Source organism: Centruroides sculpturatus, unplaced genomic scaffold (genome assembly GCF_000671375.1).
Source record: "Centruroides sculpturatus isolate CEXI.00-Female unplaced genomic scaffold, Cexi_2.0 scaffold1655, whole genome shotgun sequence".
NCBI lineage: Eukaryota > Metazoa > Arthropoda > Arachnida > Scorpiones > Buthidae > Centruroides > Centruroides sculpturatus.
This window is the reverse complement of record NW_019385838.1, coordinates 109,439-134,828: the sequence shown is the minus strand read 5'-3', so window position 1 is coordinate 134,828 and position 25,390 is coordinate 109,439. Positions and strand designations below refer to the sequence as shown.

Sequence of the window (25,390 nt, the reverse complement as noted above, 5' to 3'; positions counted from 1 at the left end):
GCTCGAACTTTGTTAAAACCTTAACTGTATCCCGAACAACAACCGAAGTTGTAGGAGGAAATTCACCTATTTTACTGATCTAGGGATCCTCCTTTTCCAAATTTTAATATCAACTCAAAATAATTTAAAAAGACAAATTACAATAAAACGGTTTATTATCCAACTATCAGAAATTTCACAACATGCCAAGGAAGAGAGGAAGGAGCAATTAAATAATCAAAATTATAAAGAATTTAAAAAAATATATAAAAATGGGGAATATCACACTTCTAGCAATCTCTGCGAGTATGTGGGCTAAATTTAAAGAATCCATGCTTCTCACATGTACAACTGTATGTGGCCAGCTCATGCGTCGGAAAACCTTCTGATTTATTCGTGTACACACCAGATGGGAAAACAGAAAATATCGTGTATCCACAAGCACTCCAATAAATAAATAGAATTGAAACGACACTTTGAAATGTTTTCCCGATGAAAATGAATAATAATATAATAATAATAAGTTTCAATAAAAATGATAAAATGTAAATTTAATTTTATCATAATGAGTTTACTTGAATTTTGTTTCTTCTGAGATTGCAGCAATGCGCGACGGGTAAGCTAGTAGGAGATAAAACTAAGGTTCTATATTATGATCCTTTATCAAAAAGAAAATTGATGGAATGGTGTAGGCCAGATGAAAAGCACACAATGAAGACAAAGGTGACCCAGTCATCAAAGAAGATCATGGCAATGATTTTTTGGGATTTGATAGGAATCCTACTGATTGACTTCAAGAGGAGGAACAACAGTGAATGGGAAATACTATGCTTGTCTGCTGCACAAACTGCATAATGCCATCATGAAAAAAAGGTGTGGAAAACTGAGTAAGGGTGTTTGCCTTTTGCCATTAGTGCACACGGCTGCCATTGCCAATGCTGCTGTGAAGGAGCATGGGTTTAAGGAGCTTGACCATTCACCCTATAGCTTGGACCTGGCACCTGGTAATTATTATCTGTTTCCAAAACTCAAAAAAGATCTTCAAGAGAGAAAATTTAAAGTAATGAAGAGTTGCAAAAGGTGGTTTATGAGCATTTTGCAGACAAAACCTCAAATTCTCAAACTTGGGTAATGAAATGCCCCAAGGGTAATGAAATGCTAATTCCAAGATGTAATAAGTGTATTAAACTGCAAAGAAACTATATTGAAAAATTCATCATTGTTTTAAATCTATAACATCTAAAACATAGTTAGGTTGAAAACTTTGGTGTCTACTTTGTACCAATAAACATAAATATACACCATAGCTGTCATAAGGCCCCTCATTTTGAATGATTCTAGCTTGGTCCCATTTAACAGTCATAGATCCTTGATTTGCAATAGCATATGCCACTAAGGTAGTGCCCAGGTTAATTTTCCAATATCATCCTGGTGTTCTTTTAAATACTGCTACAGGGATCTCAGAGTGACCTCAACATAGCAAAGGTCATGTGTAGACCTCTGGTCTGTTAACAGTATGGTGTAAACCACTGGAACCAGTGTCATGTTGGGAGAATCTTTATCATTTCTTAACATTCTGTAAACAGTGAGATTTCTCTTGTAAGTGATGCTACAACCTGTGGCACTGCCTATCTCCTTAGATCAAGAAACAGCTCTTAATTGATTAGTCAATACTTCCAGTGACAGAGATTAAATAATTATCACATACATTGAACCAAATTTACGGTGTGGTATGATAAACGACGAAAAATAACGAAAAACAAACGTTTTCGGACCCTCCTAACCCCAGCAGAAGATCCGGAGTCTATAGTGTCCCTTTGAGAGACAACAGATTCAATAGGGATTTAGTATATATAGGCTCTACTAAAAGGTCCGTAGGCATCAGAATGCAAGAACATCAGGCAGATATTCGTCATGGGAGAACCAACACGGCCCTCGCAACATACATAACGAACCCGGAAATAGTTGCCGACTTTACTCGGGCCAATCTCCTCCTCGGCGCGCCTCCCAATGATCATCTCAAATGGTTAGAGGCGATGCACATCTTTAAAGCCTCTATCGATACTACGTGCATAAATTTTAAAGAGGAGATGCTTTTGTCGATGGCCTGGCAAGAGTTGATTCACAACACGATTTAGCCGCCCGTTATATCCGAGTAGGCAGGCTCGGCACGCATGCGCGTCGTATAATTTTGAAAGAACGATTCGAACTGAAGATCGTACTTATTTTAACAACATTCGTTATTCGAATTTACGAGCTAAAACTGTAGGAACCTGATGAAGAGCTCAGAAGGGGTTCGAAAATGTTTGTTTTTCGTTATTTTTCGTCGTTTATCGTACCACACCGTAAATTTGGTTCAGTGTATGTGATTATTATTGAGGTGTGGTGAGTAGTTTGTTTTTATAGATTAAATAATTTTTTATAGTCAGTAATGCCATCTGTTGAAACAAGATCATGAATTGTTTTTGCTATAAAAGTTGTTGTTTAAACTGTAAATTTTAATGTGCTTCAGAGAATCATCATTTTAAAAATATTTCTTATAAAAGCTGGAATAGCAAACAATAAATCAAAGTACACCTTTCTTACTTTTTCTGCATTCAATTTAATAAAAGAATAAATGTTTTCAGCCACTTTTAGAGACCTCTAAGCTGGAATAGCAAACAATAAATCAAAGTACACCTTTCTTACTTTTTCTGCATTCAATTTAATAAAAGAATAAATGTTTTCAGCCACTTTTAGAGACCTCTTTTACATACACTTCAGGTTATTTAAGCCATTTGAATGGCCTGAAGCAGGCCTTTCTAATGATGATGGCATCACAGACATTAGCATGTACTAGGGTATATCATTATCTGTTGCATATATGGTAAGGACTGTAGTGTGTTTCTTTTTAATAATCTCATATCTACGTTCAGCTAAACACTTACATAGGGATTGCTTAGTAGATCCTATGTATTCAAGATCTTTATTAAATCTGTCATCTCTTATGAGAAAATTTTGTATACCCCCTGTAACCTATCCTTGTTGACTGCATCTTTTCCATTGCAAAGTAACTTGTAAACCATGGGATTACACCTGTATACCAAACCAGCCTCTCTTTTAGCAGCTACTTCCTTGTATAAAAAGCTCATATCATGGTCAAAATCAACTAGGATGTGCATAGGGTTGTTAGAGTATGTTACATTGTCTATAACAGATGTATTTGTGGTTGGATGAGAAAACTCATGCATTTGTTTGTATAAGCCTTGGCTAAATTGTGAATCAATCCTTTTTTTGTAACCATAAATCATAGCAATTTGTTCTAAATGTTTCAGTTCTTTTAATGTGTTGTCAAAATAAGTGCAGTGCATAAAAGCTCTAATTGTAAGTGCTCTGAAAGCAGCTATTTTATACGTAAACTAGCTGTTATCCACGACTTCGTCTGCGAGGTTTTGCAAGCAAACCCCATTTACATTCAATATTTCAATAACCATAGTAATTATTATATAACACCTACCGCTGAAGAGAATTGCCAAGAATCAAACGAACTATTTTCAATTTGATCAATTTTCTGGAACGTTTACAATCGTTCTATAATCGAACCAATATGCAATAACAAATTCAAATTTAAAATGGTTCGAACATTTTTAAAATCAAAATAGATAAAAATTATTTATAACAATGTCTGAAATGTTATCAATTTAATACACCTAAGTACTCAATGAAGACTAAACGTAGTTGAAAACAAAAAATCGCATCTAAAATAGTACAGTAGAAGCCGTTCTTCCGGTTAAGCCTTAATGCTCTCCCTCACCCCTGCGGGGAAATTTCTAAAAATCCCTTCTTAGTGTGCGTTGCCATGACGTACTCTAACTGTATACCAAATTTCACCTCTTTAGGTCCAGCAGTTTGCTCTGGGCGATGATGAATCAGTGAGTCATTCAGTCAGTCAGGACAAGCAATTTTATATATATATAGATGAGGCTGCAGAATTTACTGGGATAAACAATGATGTGTAACTCAGGTTGCAGTAGATGTTGGTATATATGTGTTTGTTTTTAGATGGATATTAAGATCCAAAAATTGACATTGGGTGTTACTTGCCTGGTCTAACTTGCAGCATATGAATGATAATCCATATGAACTCTGGTGAGTTCATATGGATTATCATTCATATGCTGCAAGCAGTTATTAATTCCAGGCTTGTCCTTTCAGATAATCAACATATCATCTACGCATCTTTTATATGTGGTTATCTTCAAAAGAAATTAACTTTAAAACATTCTTCTCTAAAAGGCATACTACCATTTTGCAAAGGTCACCCAAAAGGTGGCTTTCCAAGGAACTCTTATCTTTTGTACATAAGTGTTGTTAAACCAGAAAAAAGAGGAGTAACACAATAAATGTACCAGTTCTAGGACCTGCTGGTGGTATATAGGATCTCTATACTTCTATAACAACCAATCTTGGAGAACACAGAAGAATGGTTGTAGTTTGATACAAGGGTATAAAGCAGTGTTTCTCAAACTTTCTCAACCTGTAATGAATCATCGCCCCCTTCAATAAAACTGTTATATAGTATCGCCCCATTCACTTCAAAATTCCATGAGCATTGGAATTTTGAAGTGAAGGGGTCTACTACGTAACGGTTACTACTACGTAACATTATACTAGTCACTAGTCTATTCAATGCAGTACAAGGCTAACGCCAAATCTGTACTGCATTGAATAGACTAGTGACTACCGTGTTTCCCCAAAAATAAGACCTCCCCCTGAAAGTAAGACCTAGCGAAGTTTTTTTTTAGTAGTAACGGTCATTGACAGATGGTTGAAAGTGGTCGTTGGCTTTTTGAAAGTACAGCCACTGATTGGTCAGCAGACAATTACGCCACACGGTATGATTTGCATAAGACTATGGCTTGGTAATCACAGATTTGCATAACATTACGGCTGGTGATGGCTAATTGGTCGGCCGGGAATCATGCCACATGACATTTGCATAGTGCTACGGTTCAGTAAGCACTAACTGGTCATCGAGTTCGATGTTGACGCTATAAAAAGGCGACAGTTCGACACACCGGATATACGTCACTCTCGTCTAAGTTCGACTTGGGCATTTTTTTGTTNCCCCCTTCACTTCAAAATTCCAATGCCGAGGGCCAAGGCTAACGTTAAATTCGTACTGCATTGAATAGACTAGTGACTAGTATAATGTTATTTGTTTAATTATTGTACGATATAACAAATAAAATATCTAATTATTCTTAATATAATGTTTTACTATATTGCCCAGAAAATTGTTTTTTGCTCCCCCAAAATATAAATTGTTACTAATCGCCCCCTCAACATGGAAAAACGCCCACATGGGGGCGATGTAGCCCCTGTTGAGAAACACTAGTATAAAGCAACAAAGTCAAAAACCATTATATGAGCATTACTAGTTATATGGATATGTTTGAATGCTTTGACCAGCTCTGTAGACTTACTCACCATGTATTTATAATTTTTTAAATGAATGGCAAGCATATTGTATATTGAATTTTCTAACAAGCAAGTAGAGTATGTATCTTGATTTGTCAACCACAAATCTCAAGTCAAATCCCGGTTTATCTATTTTAACAAAAGCAAACAATCTTGGGGTATCTGGGATGAGACCATAGCCCTGCCAAATTTAATCTATTAGCAAGAGCAGTCTGTGTAAATCTGACAACTCTTGTCTGTAGCTTATCAACACATCCTTCTTCAACTGGATCACTTTCTGTGTCAATGATGTGTTTGTCCATCAGTGTGTTCTGGTATTTCTAAAAAAGCATACTTATAACACAAACATCTGTATGCAGTGTCAAACAATAAAACTACAAAAATGATAGCTTTTTTATAAATTTGAAAAGTTACCTTAATTATCATATTATCAATGCCTTGTAGATATAATGTTGTCAAAGACTCATGAATATCCTTGCCAAAACAAACTGTTGGATTATTAACTGGATTACAATAAGGTTAATTTAATGATTAGATGTAAAGCAATTTGGATACAGGTAGGCAGTTAGATCACAATCTAATTTTATAATTAAAAATGGGATTTATTTAAAATTATTAAATTTATAATTAGATTCCTAAGGCCTCACTTCAGATATCCTCTAGAATACTAATTTTAAAACAGTAAGATTCTAGGAACACAGTTTAAATTCACATTAAAGAATAATTACATTGTGTAAAGTAATCATATAACAAAATAATATTAATACAGTTGAACTTCCAAAAATGGTCATCTCAAAATTGAAGCCATTTTCTCATGAACATTTCTTTTCAAATAAAACACATACAAAATAATTTCCAAACAATCCCTCCTAACAACAGCCGTTCTGTTTGTTTGTTAGTTAACGGCAAAAGATGTCACAATACATTTTGACATCTTTTGCTGTTGTTTTCGTTTTCATATTTTACATTAAGTATTAAATTAATTAAAAAACCTACTAATGTGAGGTGGGAATAAGGACATATCACACCAGTGATAATAAGCACAAACATCCAGATATCAATGGAATACATTTAATAAAACGAGAATGGGTGTACATTAAAATCGATTAAACTAAGAATTAACATGAAATAACCAAAATGCATTTCGGACTATCGAAATAGTACCTCTTCAGTTGGTATACATATATAAAAAAGGTGAGATACTTAGAATTATACAAGAAAAAAGAACCGTTATAAAGGTATGATCATTGAGCAATAAATGGGTGTAGAGGAGACAGGCTTAAGATGGCTTCATTATGTTACCTTCCTCACATCATAAAAACAACTTTAGTTCCCTCTTGAAAAGATAAAGATAATATAAGTTTCAAATTTTGTTACAATTTTTTTTATTTTAAATTTTTATCAAATTTTGCAAATCGGTCAATACTACAGGATGCAATTTTGGAAAGCCATATCTCATGAAAGATTACACTTGGAACAAGAGTTTCTTTTGGTTTTTCTTTATTCATATAAGAATGGTTGTAGGGTTGTACAAATTTACAACAACTCTAGAAGGATACCACTAGGATCTGATCTGACAGAGGATAAGATCTTGTCTAAATGTCAATGACATAACCCATTTTATACAAAATAGACCACTGATCTTTAAAATAACACCTTTAATACCTTAATTCTCCAGTATAAAACAATAATAAAACTGATAAACATTTTTGATCTAATACTAAGATCTTTATCAAGTCAAGATTCTTGGTAGAAAAAGACAGACTATTGATGGCGAATCTTTTTCTAGAAGGTGGATCAAAACTGAATTTAAAATTTACTAACTTCAAATCACATGTCAAATATTTAATGAGTTATTGAAAGCATATCCAAAAATATTTACGAATTTTACTTTAATTTTTTTTAATCTATACTAGAAAGATAACAATAAATTGATTATACAGAAGATAAAAAAAACTAACACAAGTAAAGTGTAACTATATAATACTACACACAACAATTAACACCTCAATACTAATTCCAGCACTCAAAAAATTATGCTGATCTAACGCTTTCGGCCATCTTTTAGAGGCCCTCCTCAGGATGAAACACAACGAAACAGTTCTATCTTTATACAGATTATACAGAACACAAACATTCTGTTTAACAGAAAATCTGCTGCTAGCTTCTTGATAAAAAGTACCGAGTTCAGCATTAAGTATTAACGCTGAACTCAGTGCTTTTTATCAAGAAGCTATACAATTTTGGCGTGAGTTTTATTTATTTATCTATTTCTAATCTGCTGCTATTTATTTGATATAATTTTTCTATCTGAAGTTCATAATTAGTATCCTTTAAGTCTTTTCACGATAGCTTTAAGATCTTGTTTTCACCCTACATATAAAAAATATATTTGATATATTTTAAAATTTTGCTTAATATATAAAAACCTAACACTTTCTAAGCATTCAATATGCATATCTTAAAATTCTGATACAGGTTATACATAGATCATCCATCACTAAAACAGTTATTAGTTTGCTTATTTAGCTTTTATTGACTAAACACACCAATAGTATTTTTTAATCTTACTACCAACAAAACGTTATCGACATCTTATTAACGCGAAACCACACTCGAACAGTACCAAACATTTCCGGTTCAGCAGGATTTTTTAACATAGAAAATCACAGTGTTCCTGCGAATCTTTCTCATTTAGATAGGTTTCTATTTTTGGCAATCCACTTGTAAATGTGATGTTGAATTACCCAATTACCACCCACTTATTTTGTAATTCTAAGCTACAAACTATCCCTACATCACATTTACAAGATTTCACTTACAAGTGTAACTTATAAGAGAAAACCTGACGTTTTCCACCTTCTAACTTAAAGACAGCACGGATGAGGTTTCTATTTTATTACAATTCCATTTTGGACAGGTTTTGGTGTATTTTCATCCACATCGCATTTCATTACTCCTTACCCTCTGTATCTTTACATCCAATCATACGGAATTTTATTAATTTTTTCACAAACATTTTGATAGTTTTGTTATTACCAGAATATATTAACTGGTAAACACTAAAAATTTTTGATTGATTAAATTAATTATATCAATCAATTCACTAATACATAACTTATTCAATGTACTTATCAAGTATTTAATTCCTGATCGAGATAAAGATGTATAAGATGAAGAAGAGATTTATCCTGTGATAACTGACATCGGATGCTGCAACTACGGACAATCCAGCAGAGCTAAGTTGTGTGATTATTTCTATCGATTATCGATTCTAAACTCCCCTTGTCAATATAAATGGAAATAAATTAGCAAATTTTAAATTTTAACCTAGAAAACATAAACAATTAGACCCTTTGACGGTGGGCGTATATCACATTACCTTTGGACATTAATTATACTTCAAAAATATCCAACATACAAGTAATATAACAAATAAACGAAACATTAATCGTAATAATACAAAAATGAGTAATTTTCGAGTATTTTACCTTAGAATAATCGACCCCAACGCCGACGATGGGAAGTCCGTCAGCATCCATCTTGTCTAACCCTAATCTCGTTCAATACGTCAAAATAGCCAGACGACAACTTAATTAAATAAATTACCGAAAATATAAATATACTAAAATTATTTAATTAAATTTTAATACACGAATTAATTATTAAATTTTTAATACTTATATAAAAAAATTAAAAAAAAAGAAGCTATTCTACCAGTGCGGGATTGTTACTAGCCATTAATGGCGGATAGATGGAGGTTTTTCGTCTTTTTAAGACTTTGTTGAAGTGCTTGGCTTTGATAATTGTATTAAGTTTCGGACTGGAGTGAGTGTTTGTTTTTTTTAAATACGTACAAAGCTGACAGTTAATAAAAAGTCGAACCGGTTAATTCGATTTATGTTAACTGACGTAGCGAGTCAATACATTAGAAAAAGTGATATAACTTGTTGTTCGCGTAATTTAACAAAAATGGACTCGTCTCCTTCTCTAGAAACTGTTTGTCAAGCTATTTACGCTCTTTACCATAATCCAGATACTTCGGGTAAAGAAAAAGCTTCAGTTTGGCTTGGAGAATTGCAACGTTCGGTGAGTTCACGTTTTTTCATTCGTTACGGCTTAAACACTATTTAATACTTGATAAAGAATTGTAAGAAAGAAAGGAGAATTTTAATGTTAAAATACACGCAAATACACGTTAAAATATTTTAAATGTACTGTAATATAATAGAATCGAATACAAGGCGATTTATAAAGGAGTTACATTGTGATATGGTTATATTGTTCTTGACACATTGAGCTTATTTATTACCTATTTTGCTGCTGTTAACTTTGTTTCTATACCGTTTCTATGCTTACAGTTTAAGTGATTTTTAAAAATCATGTAATTAATTTAAAAACTTACTTTATATTTGTATGAAATTTGTTATTGCCACTAATGTGTGTTTCAATATGTAACCAGATGGTCTTATAAATATTTGGTGATATGAAATCTAAAAAATATGTTTCATTCAAATTGATAAGTTGATAATTGTCAATATCACATTATTAATGTAGATGTTTTTTTAAATAATGAAAAAATTTTAAATTTTTATATAGGTCTCTGCGTATATAGTAAGCATGAAAATAATGAGATTGAATTAAGATTAAAAATTCCTAAAGTTATATTGCATTTTAAAAGTGCCAGAGAAGCAGTGAAGTGTGTGATCTTCATATTTACACCACCCAAACCAGTCAGCCTTGAGTTGCTTTTAGGATGGCAAATATATTTTGTGTGTTATGTATAATATTGCTACCAGAAATAAAAGAATGATGCTATAATTTAATATCAAAAATTGAAAATGACTATTAAAAAACCCAGTGTATTACAAAAAGCTAGGAAACAGAATGATTTTGAGTCTCAAACATAAAATGTTTCTTTGATGATCAACATATTAATAAGAATAAAGATAATCAATAAATGCACTAAATACTGGAGATAATATTCAAAATACTTAAACAACCAAAAATCCATCTCGTAAAATGACAGCGGAGAAAACAAATATTTTTAATTGTTTTAGCAGTTGTACTCGAGTTAAAGAACTTATTTGGAAATGTATAACAGAATAGAATGTGTGATGAAATGTAGTAATTTAAAATATAAAACATGATTGATTGGCTGTCAGATGTCACATGTTTATATTGGGATGTAAAAGTTAAATAATAAAAAAACAATCTACAGTTCTAAATTGATTAGAGGGAGTTTTTGTTTATTAATAAATATTTGCAGATTGCTAGCAATTGATTTAAATGCAAATACAGGATCAGTAAGATAAATCACATACATCATCTTATTTTGCCAAGGAAAATGTTTAATAATCATGAATGTTTTTGGCTTGCTGTACAAGCCATTCTCAAGCATTATATTACATTCTATCATTAGAATTTAATATTCTAACAGAATTTAGAATAAAATAAATTTAAATATGAATAAAAGAACACAAACAATTTTTTAAAAGATGAATGTTAGACAAAATCAAATCAATTAATAATAAAAGTTGAAACATAAAATATAATTGTGTTAATATATAATGTGAAGCCAAAAATGAAAATGTAATATTGTTTCCTTTGACCAAAGGGCAATCCATAAATTGGTATGTTTTAGTTTTTTCTCCATGATGTATTTCCATGATGATGGCAATCCTTTAGCATCCCTAAGTGCAAAGAAATCTGAAGAAGTATAGCAAAAAAATGCATTGAATCTTTTTCAAAAAAGTGAAAAAAGCATGGTAAAAAATCACACTGTTTATTCTCTGAAACCAGGTAGAGGTCTCAGATGAAGTGAAGCAGTTCTTGAAAAAAAATCCAAACTTCATTCTGAAGAATAGAAATTTGAGGCAAATCATGATCACTGAACTTGAAAGAGGAATTACAGGGCTCAGTGAATTAGAAAAGGACTATTTTAGATAAAATGTGGTCTTCAAAGACCAGATGCACAGTAAAGAAAAAAGCTTTGATATGAGAAAAATAAGATGTGCAAAACAGTGGTTAAAGTGACCTGGTTTTAATAAGAGCTGACAAAAGCAAACACCTTGTTATCATGAACAAACAAGTGTATAATAAAAAATTAGAGGTACATAAAAATTGAATGTGACCAGATCATCGAAAAAATTGTTACAAAAATAGACAATGGTCAAAAAATTGAAAGAAACACGTCTTACTTCCATATTAATTTCCTAAAAAGTTCTCATAATCCCAACTTGCAGATGCCAAGACTGTTTGCTTTTGCAAAAGCACATAAAAATAACAGAGAAATCAAGCCAGTAGTTGAACAGTGTAGAGGACCAATGTACATTTTGGAAAAACAACTACGGTACATAATTTCTTATCAAACCAACTGGAAAACAGCAATTTAGTAGCACAAGACCCACATAAAGTTGTAAAGGAAGTATACAATCTAACAATAACGGATCAAGGGGTTGGAACAGTAATGGACTTCAAGAGCTTATATCCATCCATCAAGATAGAATTGTGCTTTGAAATGCTAATGGAATTCATGTTTTTATTGAAACCTGAAGCAGCTGCTCATCTAAATGAATTAAGAAAACTGGTGAATCTGGTTTGTTACCAGTTATTCTTTAGCTTCAACAGTCTGGTGTACAGACAGAAAAGCAGTCCCCATGAAGAGCTTGGTTTCAGGTGTTCTGTGTAAATTGGTCTTATGTAAGTTTGAGAAAAATATTCTTACTTCCTTCATGAGTGATATCATTTTATACAAAAGACATGTTGATGGTGATTTTTATAATTTGGAGAAGTAAACAGCAGGATAAAACAATTTTTGAACACTGTTAACATTAATGATGGTTTGAGCCTCAAATTGGAGCAATAAAATACTCTTCTTGAACATTCATATCACATTTAAGAACAGAAGTTTACAAAAAGTTTACATTAAACCAATACATGACCCACATATATATATATATATAATCTGCACACATGAAGTTTTGCACTATATATATATTGCAAAACTTCATGTGTGCAGATCAATGGCACATGACGGGATATATATATATATCCCGTCATGTGCCATTGATCTGTACACATATGAAGTTTTGACCATTTGATTACTGATCAGAAGAGCTTTTTAATATTCTTCTAGCATTAGTGACAGAATGAAAGAGCTGAACAGAATTAAAAATGTTGCTGTATCTTGAACCATAAATTTGTGCACAGAAAATTTATGTGAAGTTTGTTTTATGAGTTTTGTATTATAAAAAGAAATTTTAAAAAGGTTGATGTCTGTAAAAGTTGTTTGATAATGAATATTTCCTAAATATAATTACTACTGGAAATGAACATTACTGCTTTCTATAATACTAGTAGCCTGGGACGCCCCCTAGTGGGCGTTATTTACATATTTCCATGAGGCACGGTTCCTTTGACTTTTTTGTTAAGATATAAGCCCCTGAAATAATAAATTCCTATTACAAATATACTGAATTATTTATATTGTTATATTGACCAAATAATAATTTATGNCCTTCCTTAATTCGCTATCCTTATGGACTTCTTAAATAAGAATTAAAATTGTTAATTTGAATGTTTGAAATATGACACACGATAGGGGCGCCTCTAGTGTCTGTTATCAAACGGTTACGGGACAGACGGACACCCATTGAATGGGTTATGTATATAGATGCTTCTTGTTTAGCCTTGGCATATACTTATAAGCACTATATTGGCCTTCTTTATTCCTAGACTTATTACACTGTCACTGGACACAAGATCAGCCTTAGAAAATCAATTTATTTTCCCAAAAAAGTATGCATTTGAGACTTTAAGTACCTTGCAGGGTTTTTTTTATAATTTCAATGTATTGATATGTTCTTTAAAGTAATATAATCATACACTTCTTTAAAATGCACAACAAAATCTCTACAATTGGTAAATCATCATTGTTTACAGAACCAAGCTTTAGGTGTTTGATTAATTGTATTGATTTGATATTTAGAGCAGTATAATTAAAACAAACAGTACATAATATTAAAAGCTGGTCAACTGTTATACGTAATAAAAGACACTATTAAAATCATAAAATAATAAAATGATTCACAGTACATTTAGCAATTACCACCATTTTTCCCTTTATTTATATATCTCCTGCACCTCCTTTTGTCAAATATGCATACCATGATTCATGCAATTTTTAGCTAGAATTATTATTCGTGATTTTTTTCTTAGTATGGGCATTTAGAAAAAATAAAACAATTTTCTTTTATATGTATTTGATTCTTTTTTAAGTATTTTAAATGTGCCCTTTATTATTTGACAACCTTATTTGTTACAGTGGATTGCTGCAGCTGAATTATTATTATTGTGCTTAATGGCAGATATATGTTCTTTGAAACAAACCTTTAATTCTCTACCAGTTTCCCCTATGTGAAATCTAAGTATGGTACAACTGCCTAGATTGTGATGACAAGTACCTGAGATGTGCATTTATTTTTCTATTTATTATTTTGTTTGGGTACCAAAATTATACCATATTTATTTTTTAATCTTTCAAAAATATTCATTTCATAACTGATTTTAAAAAAATTATAAGATTGTTGTCAATTAGTTGTTTGGATTATTAATAGAAAAGAAAACAAACAATTCCTGATCATGCACTTACTATAACCATTCATCAAGTATATTTTTATGATATCTTGAATTTCTGTGGATTTATCTATTTCATTTGTGGTTCTTTGTGTAATTTTATCTATAACATAAAATTAGCATAATAACACAAAAATAATCTAATAGATAAAATTACACAAAGAACCACAGGTGAAATAGATAAATCCAGGGGAGGGAGAGTGTATAAACAAAGAGAAAAAAATGGTGGTAATTGCTAAATGTATTGTGAATCATTTTATTATTTTATTACATATAACAGGACTGGCTGATAATGTTTTAATAAAACTGCTCTAAATATCAAATCAACACGATTAATCAAACACCTAATACTTGGTTCTGTAAACAATGATTTACCAATTGTAGAGATCTTGTGCATTTTTGCATTTTAAAGAAGTATATGATTGTAGTACTTTAAAGAACATATCAATACATTTAATTTGTAAAAAAAAAGCTGATGAGGTACTTAATGTCTGAAATACATACTTTTTTGAGAAAATAAACTGATTTTCTAGGGCTGATCCTGAGATTAAAACAGAATATAGAATGGCTATCAAATTTATCAGTATCAAAAACGTTTGTTTTCAGAAATATACCAAAAGTATACTGATCACAAAAAGGTCACTGGAAGGATGTCACAACCACATAATTCATAAGAAATGATTCAAAAAAGAACTAGTGATTACTGTGTAGAGAGACTGAAACATTTGTTTGCAAGAAATAAGTATAGTATATAATTCAAAAGCTGTTATCAGATAGTGCTTTTCCATTTGGATCTTGGAAGTGCAGTTGTTTTTTGGTTCATAAAATCGTTGGAATGCTCAGTTACCCTCTACTCCCCTGAATTGACTATCAGATTTTCTGAAAAATGAACTGTAATTAAAAGAATGTTGATTTGATAGTATTTGATATTTTGACAGACAAATCAATAATAATTATGCAGATGAATTTTCCAAATTTTTTCAAAGCTTGTATGAATAATAAGTGTGTATTCAATTCTTTAGGGATGACTTTGAAGGAAACAAATATTTTCTTTTTGTATTTTTTATTATTTGAATTTAATAATAATTTTTTATTTTATTGGATAAAATTATTTACAATGTAAGATTACTATAATTGTTGTTGCTGGTGCAGGGTATGGTAGCAAGGTAAAGAAAGGAACTACTTGGTTGATATAGAGTTTAATGTATAGTACACACAGTAGAGGTACAAAAGCACACGTGTGTCTACATAGGACAGGGTCTTATACATGGAAAGATTTAAGTGCCACCTGGAATGTCCCCTAGGAGAGTGCCACAATACTCTTACCAACACTTCTCATTCCAGTGGGTGCTTGGGTCAAGAGGAGTTGTGAATGATTTGTATTTTTTTATTGAGAAATTCCAGGATTTCCTCGGCCTATTTGGATTCCAGTTTTTCCCTCCTTTTTTCATTGAAAGAATTCACTCCATTGTTGGACATTTTAGTTCTGCATTCTGTAAATGTGGCTCTTTGGTTTAGTATTACAGATTTGATTTGGTCACTACCATGTTGAAAAGTTTGCAAGGTCTACTTTTAAGCCAGTTAAGCAATCAAGGTCTACTTTTTGATTTGACATGGACAATCTGGACCCTTCCTTAATTCGCTATCCTTATGGACTTCATTTTTGTTGTTTTCTTGGCTGGTTTGACTGAAGTTGTCTTCTCCTTGTTCATTGATTAGGGGTGGAGGTTTGGTTACCTGAGTGATCACTTCGTGACAATTAGCTTCCTTGTCTAGTGAAGATGATTCTCTGGAGATGAATTCTTTGAAATTTTCATTGGAGGTTTTCAGTCCAAGGAATTTGACATCTTGGGTTGCGACAACCTTTTTCTGAGTTTGCATCCAAATTCTATAGTCTTTGGATTGTTTGGAATAGTCAATGAATATTCCTTCAAAGTGAGGATCAAATTCACTGATGGTTGGGTTTTATGGAGTCCTACCAAAGGTTCAAAAGTGAGAAATTTTGCAATCTCTACCATTTACAATTGTATAAGGTATATCATTGTCTAGGGCTCTAGAAGGACAGCAATTCAAGATAAAATTTGCAGTGTGGATGGTTTCAGCCCAGAAGCAAGCTTTGAGTCTAGACTGAATCAACATTGTGCCATTTCAACCCATGTTCGATTTTTTTCTTTTAGCCACTGTTAGGTTGTGGGGTATGGGGGATGGTTAAGTTGTTTTATTTCACATTCTTTCAAGTAGTTGTAAAATTATTTATTACAATACTCAGTTCAATTGTTAAATTGAAGACATTTGATTTTTCTGCTAAGATTCTTTACTTGTCTTTAGATGAGTAAAGAATCTTAGTATATAGCATTGCTTTTGTTGAAGAGAAAATGTTCTTCACACCATCAAGTTCAGTCATCTATGAAGACAGCAAAGGATCTAGTGCCCAAATATCGATTGAATTCAAGTTGGGTCACAGACTATTTCAAGCATATTGGAAGTTTGTTGGTTGACTGCTAAGGAAAATGGATTTTGCACCAGTTTTGTTCTGAGGCATGTCCCACATGGCAATTGATTATTGCCATGTGAGACATGCCTTGGAAGAAATGGGATTTGAATTCCAAGACGTGACAAGATTACCTTTAGGCTCTTTTGGTTAATATCACCTAGGCATTCATGCCAATCCATTAGGATGGACTTAGATTGAGTGATAGCAGCAACTGGACTCCATTTATGAATGTTGTAGACTTTGTTCACTCAATCAGCTATAGCCATGTAGGATGATATGCCACTGTTGCGACACCATTTGTTCCCTTTGGTGAATTTTCATTGGTTTTCTAAGCCAGCTTTTCCAGTTTTTGCTTTTTAACTTGAAAGATTAAATTAACTGTCTCACCATGGAAACATTCTTCAAAAGTTTGACCAGAACTCTCACTACTCTTGGAGGTTTATATCACCATTCAGAAGACTTGTGATTTTAACGACCACGGTATTCACATTTTGATTCACTTGGATTTGTTTTCTCAAATTTGCCTAGAATTTTGCCTTTTGGATTCCTTCAGCCATCTTTGCCCTTGAATTTTTTCTTCTTTTTGGCATACATTGCACTAGGTACTGAATTTGTCTTCTTGCTTTTTTGCAATTCGTGCTCTTCAAGGATCTTTACCTTAAAAGCATTTGGATTTGGCAAATTGTCATATGACTCAATTGCACAACGAAAGTTTTCATAGGCTGGCAGAAGGCTATATAACATCATTATGGTGAGATCATCATTAATACCAACATTTAGATCTTGAAGCTTATCGACAGCATCACGGAATTTGTTTAAATGGTTTCTGGTATCATCATATTCATTCATCTTATGCAGCATGAGCTGTTTGAGGAGTGTGGCCTTGTGCACTGGACTTTGGACTAGTAAATGGATTTCAGTTTGTTCCAATTTCCAGAAGCAGTCTTACAACTCTTGATCTGTTTTAGCTCACTAAAACTGATTGAGAGAATTAAGTTAGCTTGGGCTTTGGAATCATCATCCCATGTAGCTGTTTTGTCTTCATCATAGGTGGGTTGTGGGTAGGTGTCACTCACTTATTTTCATGTTCCGTTTTTAATTAGGCTAGCTCGTGCTTGGATTTTCCACATATCATACTTATCCTTCTTTAAAGGTTCAATGTTAATTGTGGTCACCATTATTGAATACTGTATGGTGATTGAATGATATGAATCACAACTGTTGCAGCTGAAAAGTCATTGCATCTTATAAATTCTGTTTAGTTACAGTATCTGTGTACTAATATGTGCCCACTAATAATAACTTTTATACTGTCTTTGTTCTATAACTTTGCAAACTAGACTGGAAGTTGAATTTCCAATATGTTGTAACTTTTTGTTGATTTGAAATTCAGATTTTTCGGCTTTTATTTGACCATGTTCTTAAAATTTGACAAATCTTTGTCTATAACAGTATCCTTGATCATCCAAATTTCAATCAGTTGATTAATATAATTTCAGATGAAGCTATCAATGATGGAAGTTTGTGATCATGTCGCATACATCTTTGTTCTTCAAGGTGGCTTTCGGGAGACGATAATTTTAGCTCTGATTATCCAATTGGCGTGAAATTTAGAGGAAAAAAAGATTCGTATTTTTGCTCTCTGCTCTGTTGAAGTTTCATAGCAATTGGATTAGCAAAGTGTGAGAAATGGTCCCCAAAAACAAATCATAACATGTTGCAGTTCTGACCATGCTTTTTCCTTGGGAATTTTTCTATTATTTATTTTCAGTTGGCATCTGCTGGGCCCATAATTTATATCTGATGCAGTGTATGGTAGCGAGTTAAAGAAAGGAACTGATTAGTTTAATGTACAGTACACACAGTAGAGGTACAAAAGCACGTGTCTCCATAGGACAGGGCTGTCTTATATATGGAAAGATTTATGCGCCACCTGGAATGTCCCTAGGAGAGTTTCATAATACTCTTGCCAGCAATAATTTATGTAGAATTTTTTCTAATGGTAAATAATTTCTTTTTTTAAATGTTTAGTGTACATTTGTCATCAATCTGTATTTATCATTTATTTTAAAATCAAAATATTTAAAGTTAACTATATCAGTTATCAATGTATAAGTAAATCATAATTTCTGCTTCTTTTCTATCTTATAATATAATTAGAGTTTTTATTTAATCCTTATTTGGATAAGGTGAATCTATTGACAACATATTAATCTTCATATTTCTTTTTTTAATTTAAAGTTACCAATTTCTGCTTTATGTATTTGTCAATTTATATTTATAAAACTTTATTCTAAAATAATAATGCATTTTTGTGTACATTGATCTAAAATTTAAATTAAAATACTTAAATCTTCAAACAGATAATGTAAGTTCGATAGACTCACTGAATCAGATGTACAGTAATACCTCGACTTACGTGAACCCGGAGTTACGCAATTTTCAAATCTCATTGATTCATCTTTTGTTTGAGCGCCACACAACTCTTGATTACTCACTCTCCCCACATTATTGTTCAACTTACATGTTCAGGCATGTCGTGCGGAATTGACGCATAGCTACAATTTAATTTGTGTTTGTCTGGGTAGAATCATGCAGGAACACAATTTCCGGTTTTTTTTTTTTTTATTGGTAACAGTCGCCATTACAAAAAGACAGTTGAGAAAGCGACCGTTGGAGTTTGAATGCATATCCGCTGATTGGTCGTCAGACCGTCCACCACCTACTGACCTCCTATAAAGCTACGACCATTGGGAATCGCTGATTGGTCGACTGAGATTGATCGAGAATCGCTGATTTTATGAAGCCTTGTACATGAAAATAACTATGGTTTACAATTTCAATAATATAATTTGTTATATATATGTATTATCTAAGATTTTATTAAACATTTTTTTCTTTAGTCTCCGGCCCCAATTAAAAATAATTTGTATGTATTTATATGCGAAATTATACCCCAACTTACATGAATTTGACTTACGCGGTTATCGCTAGGTCCCACCTATCGTGTAAATTCGGGATATTACTGTATATTTTTCTTGTTTAGACAAGCAAAAAGCATTGTGCATACTCCAATTGTTGTTTAGAGGTACTACTACTTACTGTTAGTGAATTACTAAAGTTTTAAGTTACTTGCTGCAAAATTATGCAAGTATTTGCAGCAAGTAACTTGAAACATATTTTGTTTGAGATAACATCTACCTCAGAATGTTTTTACTTTGTGTTTTGTCTAATTAAGAACTTCAGGAAATTATACATAACCTCATTGGTGATGAACTGTGACTACATTTGACAACATTGAGGGGGAAAATTATGCGGAGTCTGACACAAATTGGAGTTATTAGATGTTCTAGATAACTTTTGAATTTTAAAAGGATGATCAAGATTTCGGTACAGTGGTAGGCCCATGTGGTCTTCCATTCCAACTATTCAAAAGAAATCTCAGTTACGTAATATTATAAAAAGTGCTTTACGCATACTGGTTAGTCATTCTTTAACCTGGAAAATAGTTAACATACTTGACAGTTTTCACTTATTTGTAACTTCTGATATACTTCTACAAATTGTTTAATTTACAAACCAGAAAACTATATGAGTATACAGTAACTATTATCTGAGATACCAATGAAAACCATCCGATAATACAAATCCAACTATTTTTGGATTACTTCTTACTGCAAGACGTCTGAAACTCAATAACACAAGTTACGAAATTTTGTGGAATTTTCTTTACAGTTCTCCTATTTCAGAGCTACTATGGGACACTGATTATTCAAGAGTCTTTTGTGGTGCATTGGATTTGATGATAAAGTATGAGATCAGAGCACCATAAGAAAGACAAGTTAGTTCCAATATGCTCTTCCAGTGGAGAAAAACCACAAAAGAAAAAATGATATATAAAAATAAGTTCAAATAAAATCTGTTGGTATAACGTAATTGTAAGGATTAATAAAACAGACATGGTATTTGAACTACATTATTAGTACAAAACAATAACACAAAAGAAAAATGTATATAACTCTGAAGAATTAACACTGAATCCACTGGACTCACCTTACCCATTTGTGTTATAAAAGTAGCTTATCCAGATGAAGGTTAAATAAACTGATAGAAGATTGAATCATGATATTAATTTTTAATAAAAAGTATATAAAGAATATGACAAAACATTTTCAAAGTCATGCTTTTAAGTTAAATCATTATCATTTGGATTCTAAATATTATTTATCATTTTACATGTATTGTTATTAATAAGTAAACTTAAATAATATGATAAATTTTAAATAGTTGTGTAGCATTTAATTTTCAATCATTACAGTTTTTTTATTTTTTTTCTGTTCTTTGGATACTAAGACCACCTTTTTATGAAACCATTTATGGTTTGCCCAGGCCCATAATGGGGCATCTAATGGTAAGGGATGGAGCCCAATGTATCTGGGATGGATATTTCTGGAAAAAAAAATTTCTGAAGTTTTTTAATCTGATCTGATTTGTTTCTTGGTTCTCTAGATCAGTTATCTCCAAACTTTTTTGATTGCATACCATTAAGACGAAAATAATTATAAGTTGTACTCCTATAATCTATATAAATAAAAAGTAATTTCGTTTGTTCCTAACAGCTAATCTCCGAAAGTTCTTCACAAATTGCTTTGAAATTTTCACACAATGTTCCATTCGAATTCGGGCATGTTTTTATATAATAATAAAAAAAGCGAGTTAATAATAAAAAAAAAGTTATTTTTTAATAAAATCTCATAACAGATGGCGCCTCACACAATTTTAATTTCGTACTAGTATGTCCTAGTTTTTCTTAAACAAATATTTTTCGTCTGGAAAATTATGAAATATTTAGCTATAAAAGTTTAAAAATTAATTAAATCATATTTATAATTCCATATTTTTTGGGTTTTTTTTTTGTTGACTATTGCCATATAGTTCAAGAGACATTTCTGAGAACGAAACTTCAGTTCAAGCTGGGTCTGCTAGTATAGTATATAATATTTGTGTGTGTAGTTAAAAATGAAATTATTTATTATTTATTTATTTTAAACAATACATACATTTAGATTAAATTACAAATTTACATTTTAAATTAGAATTTAATGTGAGCAATTTGATTGTATTTGTTTAGTAATATCAGAGAAAGCTTGGCGTACTCCAAATATCACTTTCCATACCCCACTTTGGAGACCACTGCTCTAGATCAGGCTTACTGCATAGCCATCCAATTATCAATATATACTTGATGGTATCTTCAACTAGGTACACTCAAATACTATTTACAAAGGCTGCTGTGCCAATTTATTTGCTAGTAGGTACAGTACAAGTAGCCAGCTGCTTGCACATCATTATAGTTTAGAAGTAGAGATGTACTGATTATTAACTATTTACTAATCATTAATTGTATTAATAAGAGATAATTGTATTAATAATAAAATATTAATAATTAATAAGACATATTTAATTATTAGAGAATTAATCATCACTTGACAATTCTCCAATACTTGGAGTAATCAGTAAATAAATGTTCCATTGAAAAAACATTATTACTTTTTAAACTTAAAATGATTAACATTTAAAAAATGTATGATGTTTAAAGAAAGTATAGCTTTATTAATAACAATAATTTAGAATAATCATAGCAACTTATTTGGTCCCATTAGAAACTGCTAGCNCAGTAAATAAATGTTCCATTGAAAAAACATTATTACTTTTTAAACTTAAAATGATTAACATTTAAAAAATGTATGATGTTTAAAGAAAGTATAGCTTTATTAATAACAATAATTTAGAATAATCATAGCAACTTATTTGGTCCCATTAGAAACTGCTAGCTTTTTGTAACTGTTTTCAATCTGAAATTTTTATTGAATCTGAAAAATGGTATGTTATAGTAGTAATAAATTTTTAAAAATATATAGTTTTTAAGGAATAAATTTCACTCTTATTCATACACAATTATCATATCTGATTGATTAATTTTCAGTGAATCTGTGTATTTTTTAAAGAAATTTTTCATTTTTAAACAAATTGATCATTAAATACAGAAACTACTCTAACCTCAGCACTGGGGTGGAATCTATTCTACACTGTCCAGAACCTTTGGACAGAGTATATTCTACACTCTGTCCACGGAATTACAGTTGACCTGAAAAAGAGCAAAGAGATTGCTCAAAAACGTTTATCAACAGCAGTATACAATATATACGCATCACACACTGGTTACAGGTTCCGGATAGTGTAGTATAAATTGATCATTATTACATTGCTAATTCTTTTGTTTTGTTAACAATATTAGGAATTGAGTTAAGAGACTGACATTAAATTTGACTTTATTTATATAAGTATATACTAATATATTCAAAAGTGCATAACTGATGTCTTTAGGCAAGAGTCAAAGTTATGAAGATAACAGTTATGCACTGCTGAAAGTATCTTTCGAATATAAATACTGTATATCTATCTAAAAAAAAGACAAATTTAGTAATGAAAGACAATCTTTCAACAAATTCATTGAAAGAATATCTGATATGTGGAATTAATTGTAACAAAATCGTTCAGTTATTGTGATATTATCACAATGCTAAGACTGCAATTTTTAATCATATTTTAATTTCAAAAATCTACTTTCAGAATGGATCAAAATATAAATTTTTTTTAAATGTGAGATTACCTAATTAACCAATACATTTGAACAGTTCTCAAATGGCACTAAGATGGCCTATGTACTGTACTTACTCCAGAAACAGCTTTTTATCTGACAGGTAAAACACTATTGCCTCTCAATGAAGCCAAAAACAAAGCATTCATAATTTCTGTTAAATGTTTCTGGAGTGTGTAAGATTATTTTATTTTTTTGTCCATGATAAATCACCTTGAATATTGCACACCTTAGAGCAAGGGTCAGCAAACTTTTTTGATCGTTGACCCCCTACAAGTTTTCGAAACCTAACATCAACCCCCACCTAAAAGTTTGTGTTACAAGCAAAACAAAGTACTTACTATTTTAATACAATTCTTTTAATTTTGCATTTTTTTTCATTTATTGTATATTTGTTAATAATAATTTTTATATCTGACAATCAATGAGACGGATAAGCTTGATCCTTAGTTCCCCCTTATCCTTAGCTCAAGCTTGATAATCGACCCCAATAATGTTATATCAACCACTTTGGCAACCCCTGCCTTAGAGGATCAAGTGATAAATTATTGATTCCAGTTTATCATAAGGATCAATTCTATAACAAATTTATTACTGTAAATAGTATGTTAAAAATTTTTATTGGAAATCATATAACTTCCAATCCAGAACAGAAGTTTGTACATAGTTAACTAATTAACTACGTAAGCTTTTCATATCTATCTAGATTTTCATCTGCTAACTTTATTCTTAAGATTAACAAAGGATAGACAGATAGGCAGATGACAGTGGGAATATATAGGTCTGCAATTTCAAAATTGCAGCCCAATAAGTCAATTAATTTATCAGTTAACAATAGCTTGTTAACAATGTTATAGCTTGAAATATTCATAATTGTGCTGACTTATTAAGAATGGTATCAATATAGAGCTGCCAGAAAAGTACATAATCCATATTTCATGTTAAAAAACAATAAAGAAAAATTATTTTCTTGAATCAAAGTCAAGAAACACGGACAGAAATAGTTTAATGTGCTAATTTTAATTATGTTAAGTTGTAAATTATCACAGTACATTTATTTGGATGAAATAGTCTGCTGTTCAGTTTGACATCTTAATTGGACATTGAACACGACTCATTAAACTGGACAGTTCTGTTCAAAACCTGATGGTCAGCAACACAAGCTATTACAGATAGATTGGATTAGAATAGGTTATTAGTTATTTGAGGATAGGAGTCATTAATGGATTGGTGGAAGAGAGAGAAGTTTTAATTTAAAAATGCTGCATGGCCAGCAAATATAGTTAACTGTGTACCAATTGTATCAGTTTTAAATCAGTTGCATAACAATCATGCAGTTTTCATTATTAACAAATAGGCTTGCTAGAACAAAATGTGGACAGGATGCTAAGTGAAAGAGACCTTGAATTGCTTTATTATTTGAATATTAAAACATACTAATTCTTTTTTTATTACAGTGACATCATACTAGTAGCTTATAATGAATTAACCATTAAGAATTGCAGCATTTCTTACTGATAAATGGTGACAAAAAAATAAGAAAAATTTATAAGATATTGTTTTTTAAGTATAGCTGACAGTAATTAGTTAATGATTAATTGTACAATTATACAACTCTGATTAATCATTCATCATTAATCACCATCTTGACAACCATCTCATTCTTATTTAGAAGTATGCTTTTTATCTTATTTACATTCATATTTGTAGGAAAGGTTTAAATAGTAGTAAAATTCTAAATTATGTTGATTGAAAATTAAAATTTAATATGCAAATGTATTGTGTTAAATATGGTGTTTGTTTTGTTTTTTTTTTAAATACTGTAAGATATAAAATAAACTTTATTAAAAAAAAACCTTATGAACACTAATTGTAGGGATGAGGTCTGTATTTAAGCTACAGTTTAGATTTCTTTGTACAGATTCAAGAAATATTTTTTATATCTTAGCAATAATAAACCCTCCATTAAAATTAAGCCAAGAATCTATTGTATAGATAGAAGGATTAATTTTATGTGAATTTCTCAAAAACAAACAATAGAATTTTTATTTTTAGTTTCAGTTTTATAAAAACAAATAAAAAATTAGAAACAAACAGCAGAAAATGTTTCTAGTCATTCTACTAAAAACATGCTACAACTAATTTTAATTTTTACATCA

The 25,390-nt window shown here is 31.2% G+C and overlaps 2 protein-coding genes across 3 annotated transcripts in view; one reads left to right on the top strand and one right to left on the bottom strand.

The window, feature by feature from the left end:
• The window catches only part of LOC111642422 (WASH complex subunit 3-like), a 15,940-nt gene extending 6,926 nt beyond the window's left edge, over positions 1-9,014 (bottom strand). Inside the window, exon 1 of the mRNA XM_023388773.1 lies at positions 8,931-9,014. Coding sequence (XP_023244541.1) covers positions 8,931-8,981 — 51 coding nt within the window. The 5' untranslated portion in view covers positions 8,982-9,014. The remainder of the gene's footprint in view (positions 1-8,930) is intronic.
• Positions 9,015-9,149: 135 nt separating this feature from the next.
• LOC111642421 (transportin-3-like) overlaps positions 9,150-25,390 on the top strand; it is a 37,950-nt gene continuing 21,709 nt past the window's right edge. The window contains exon 1 of one of the 2 annotated variants that reach the window (XM_023388771.1): positions 9,150-9,528. In XM_023388771.1, coding sequence (XP_023244539.1) covers positions 9,340-9,528 — 189 coding nt within the window. In that variant the 5' untranslated portion in view covers positions 9,150-9,339. The remainder of the gene's footprint in view (positions 9,529-25,390) is intronic. The other variant, XM_023388772.1, reaches the window with a different exon arrangement.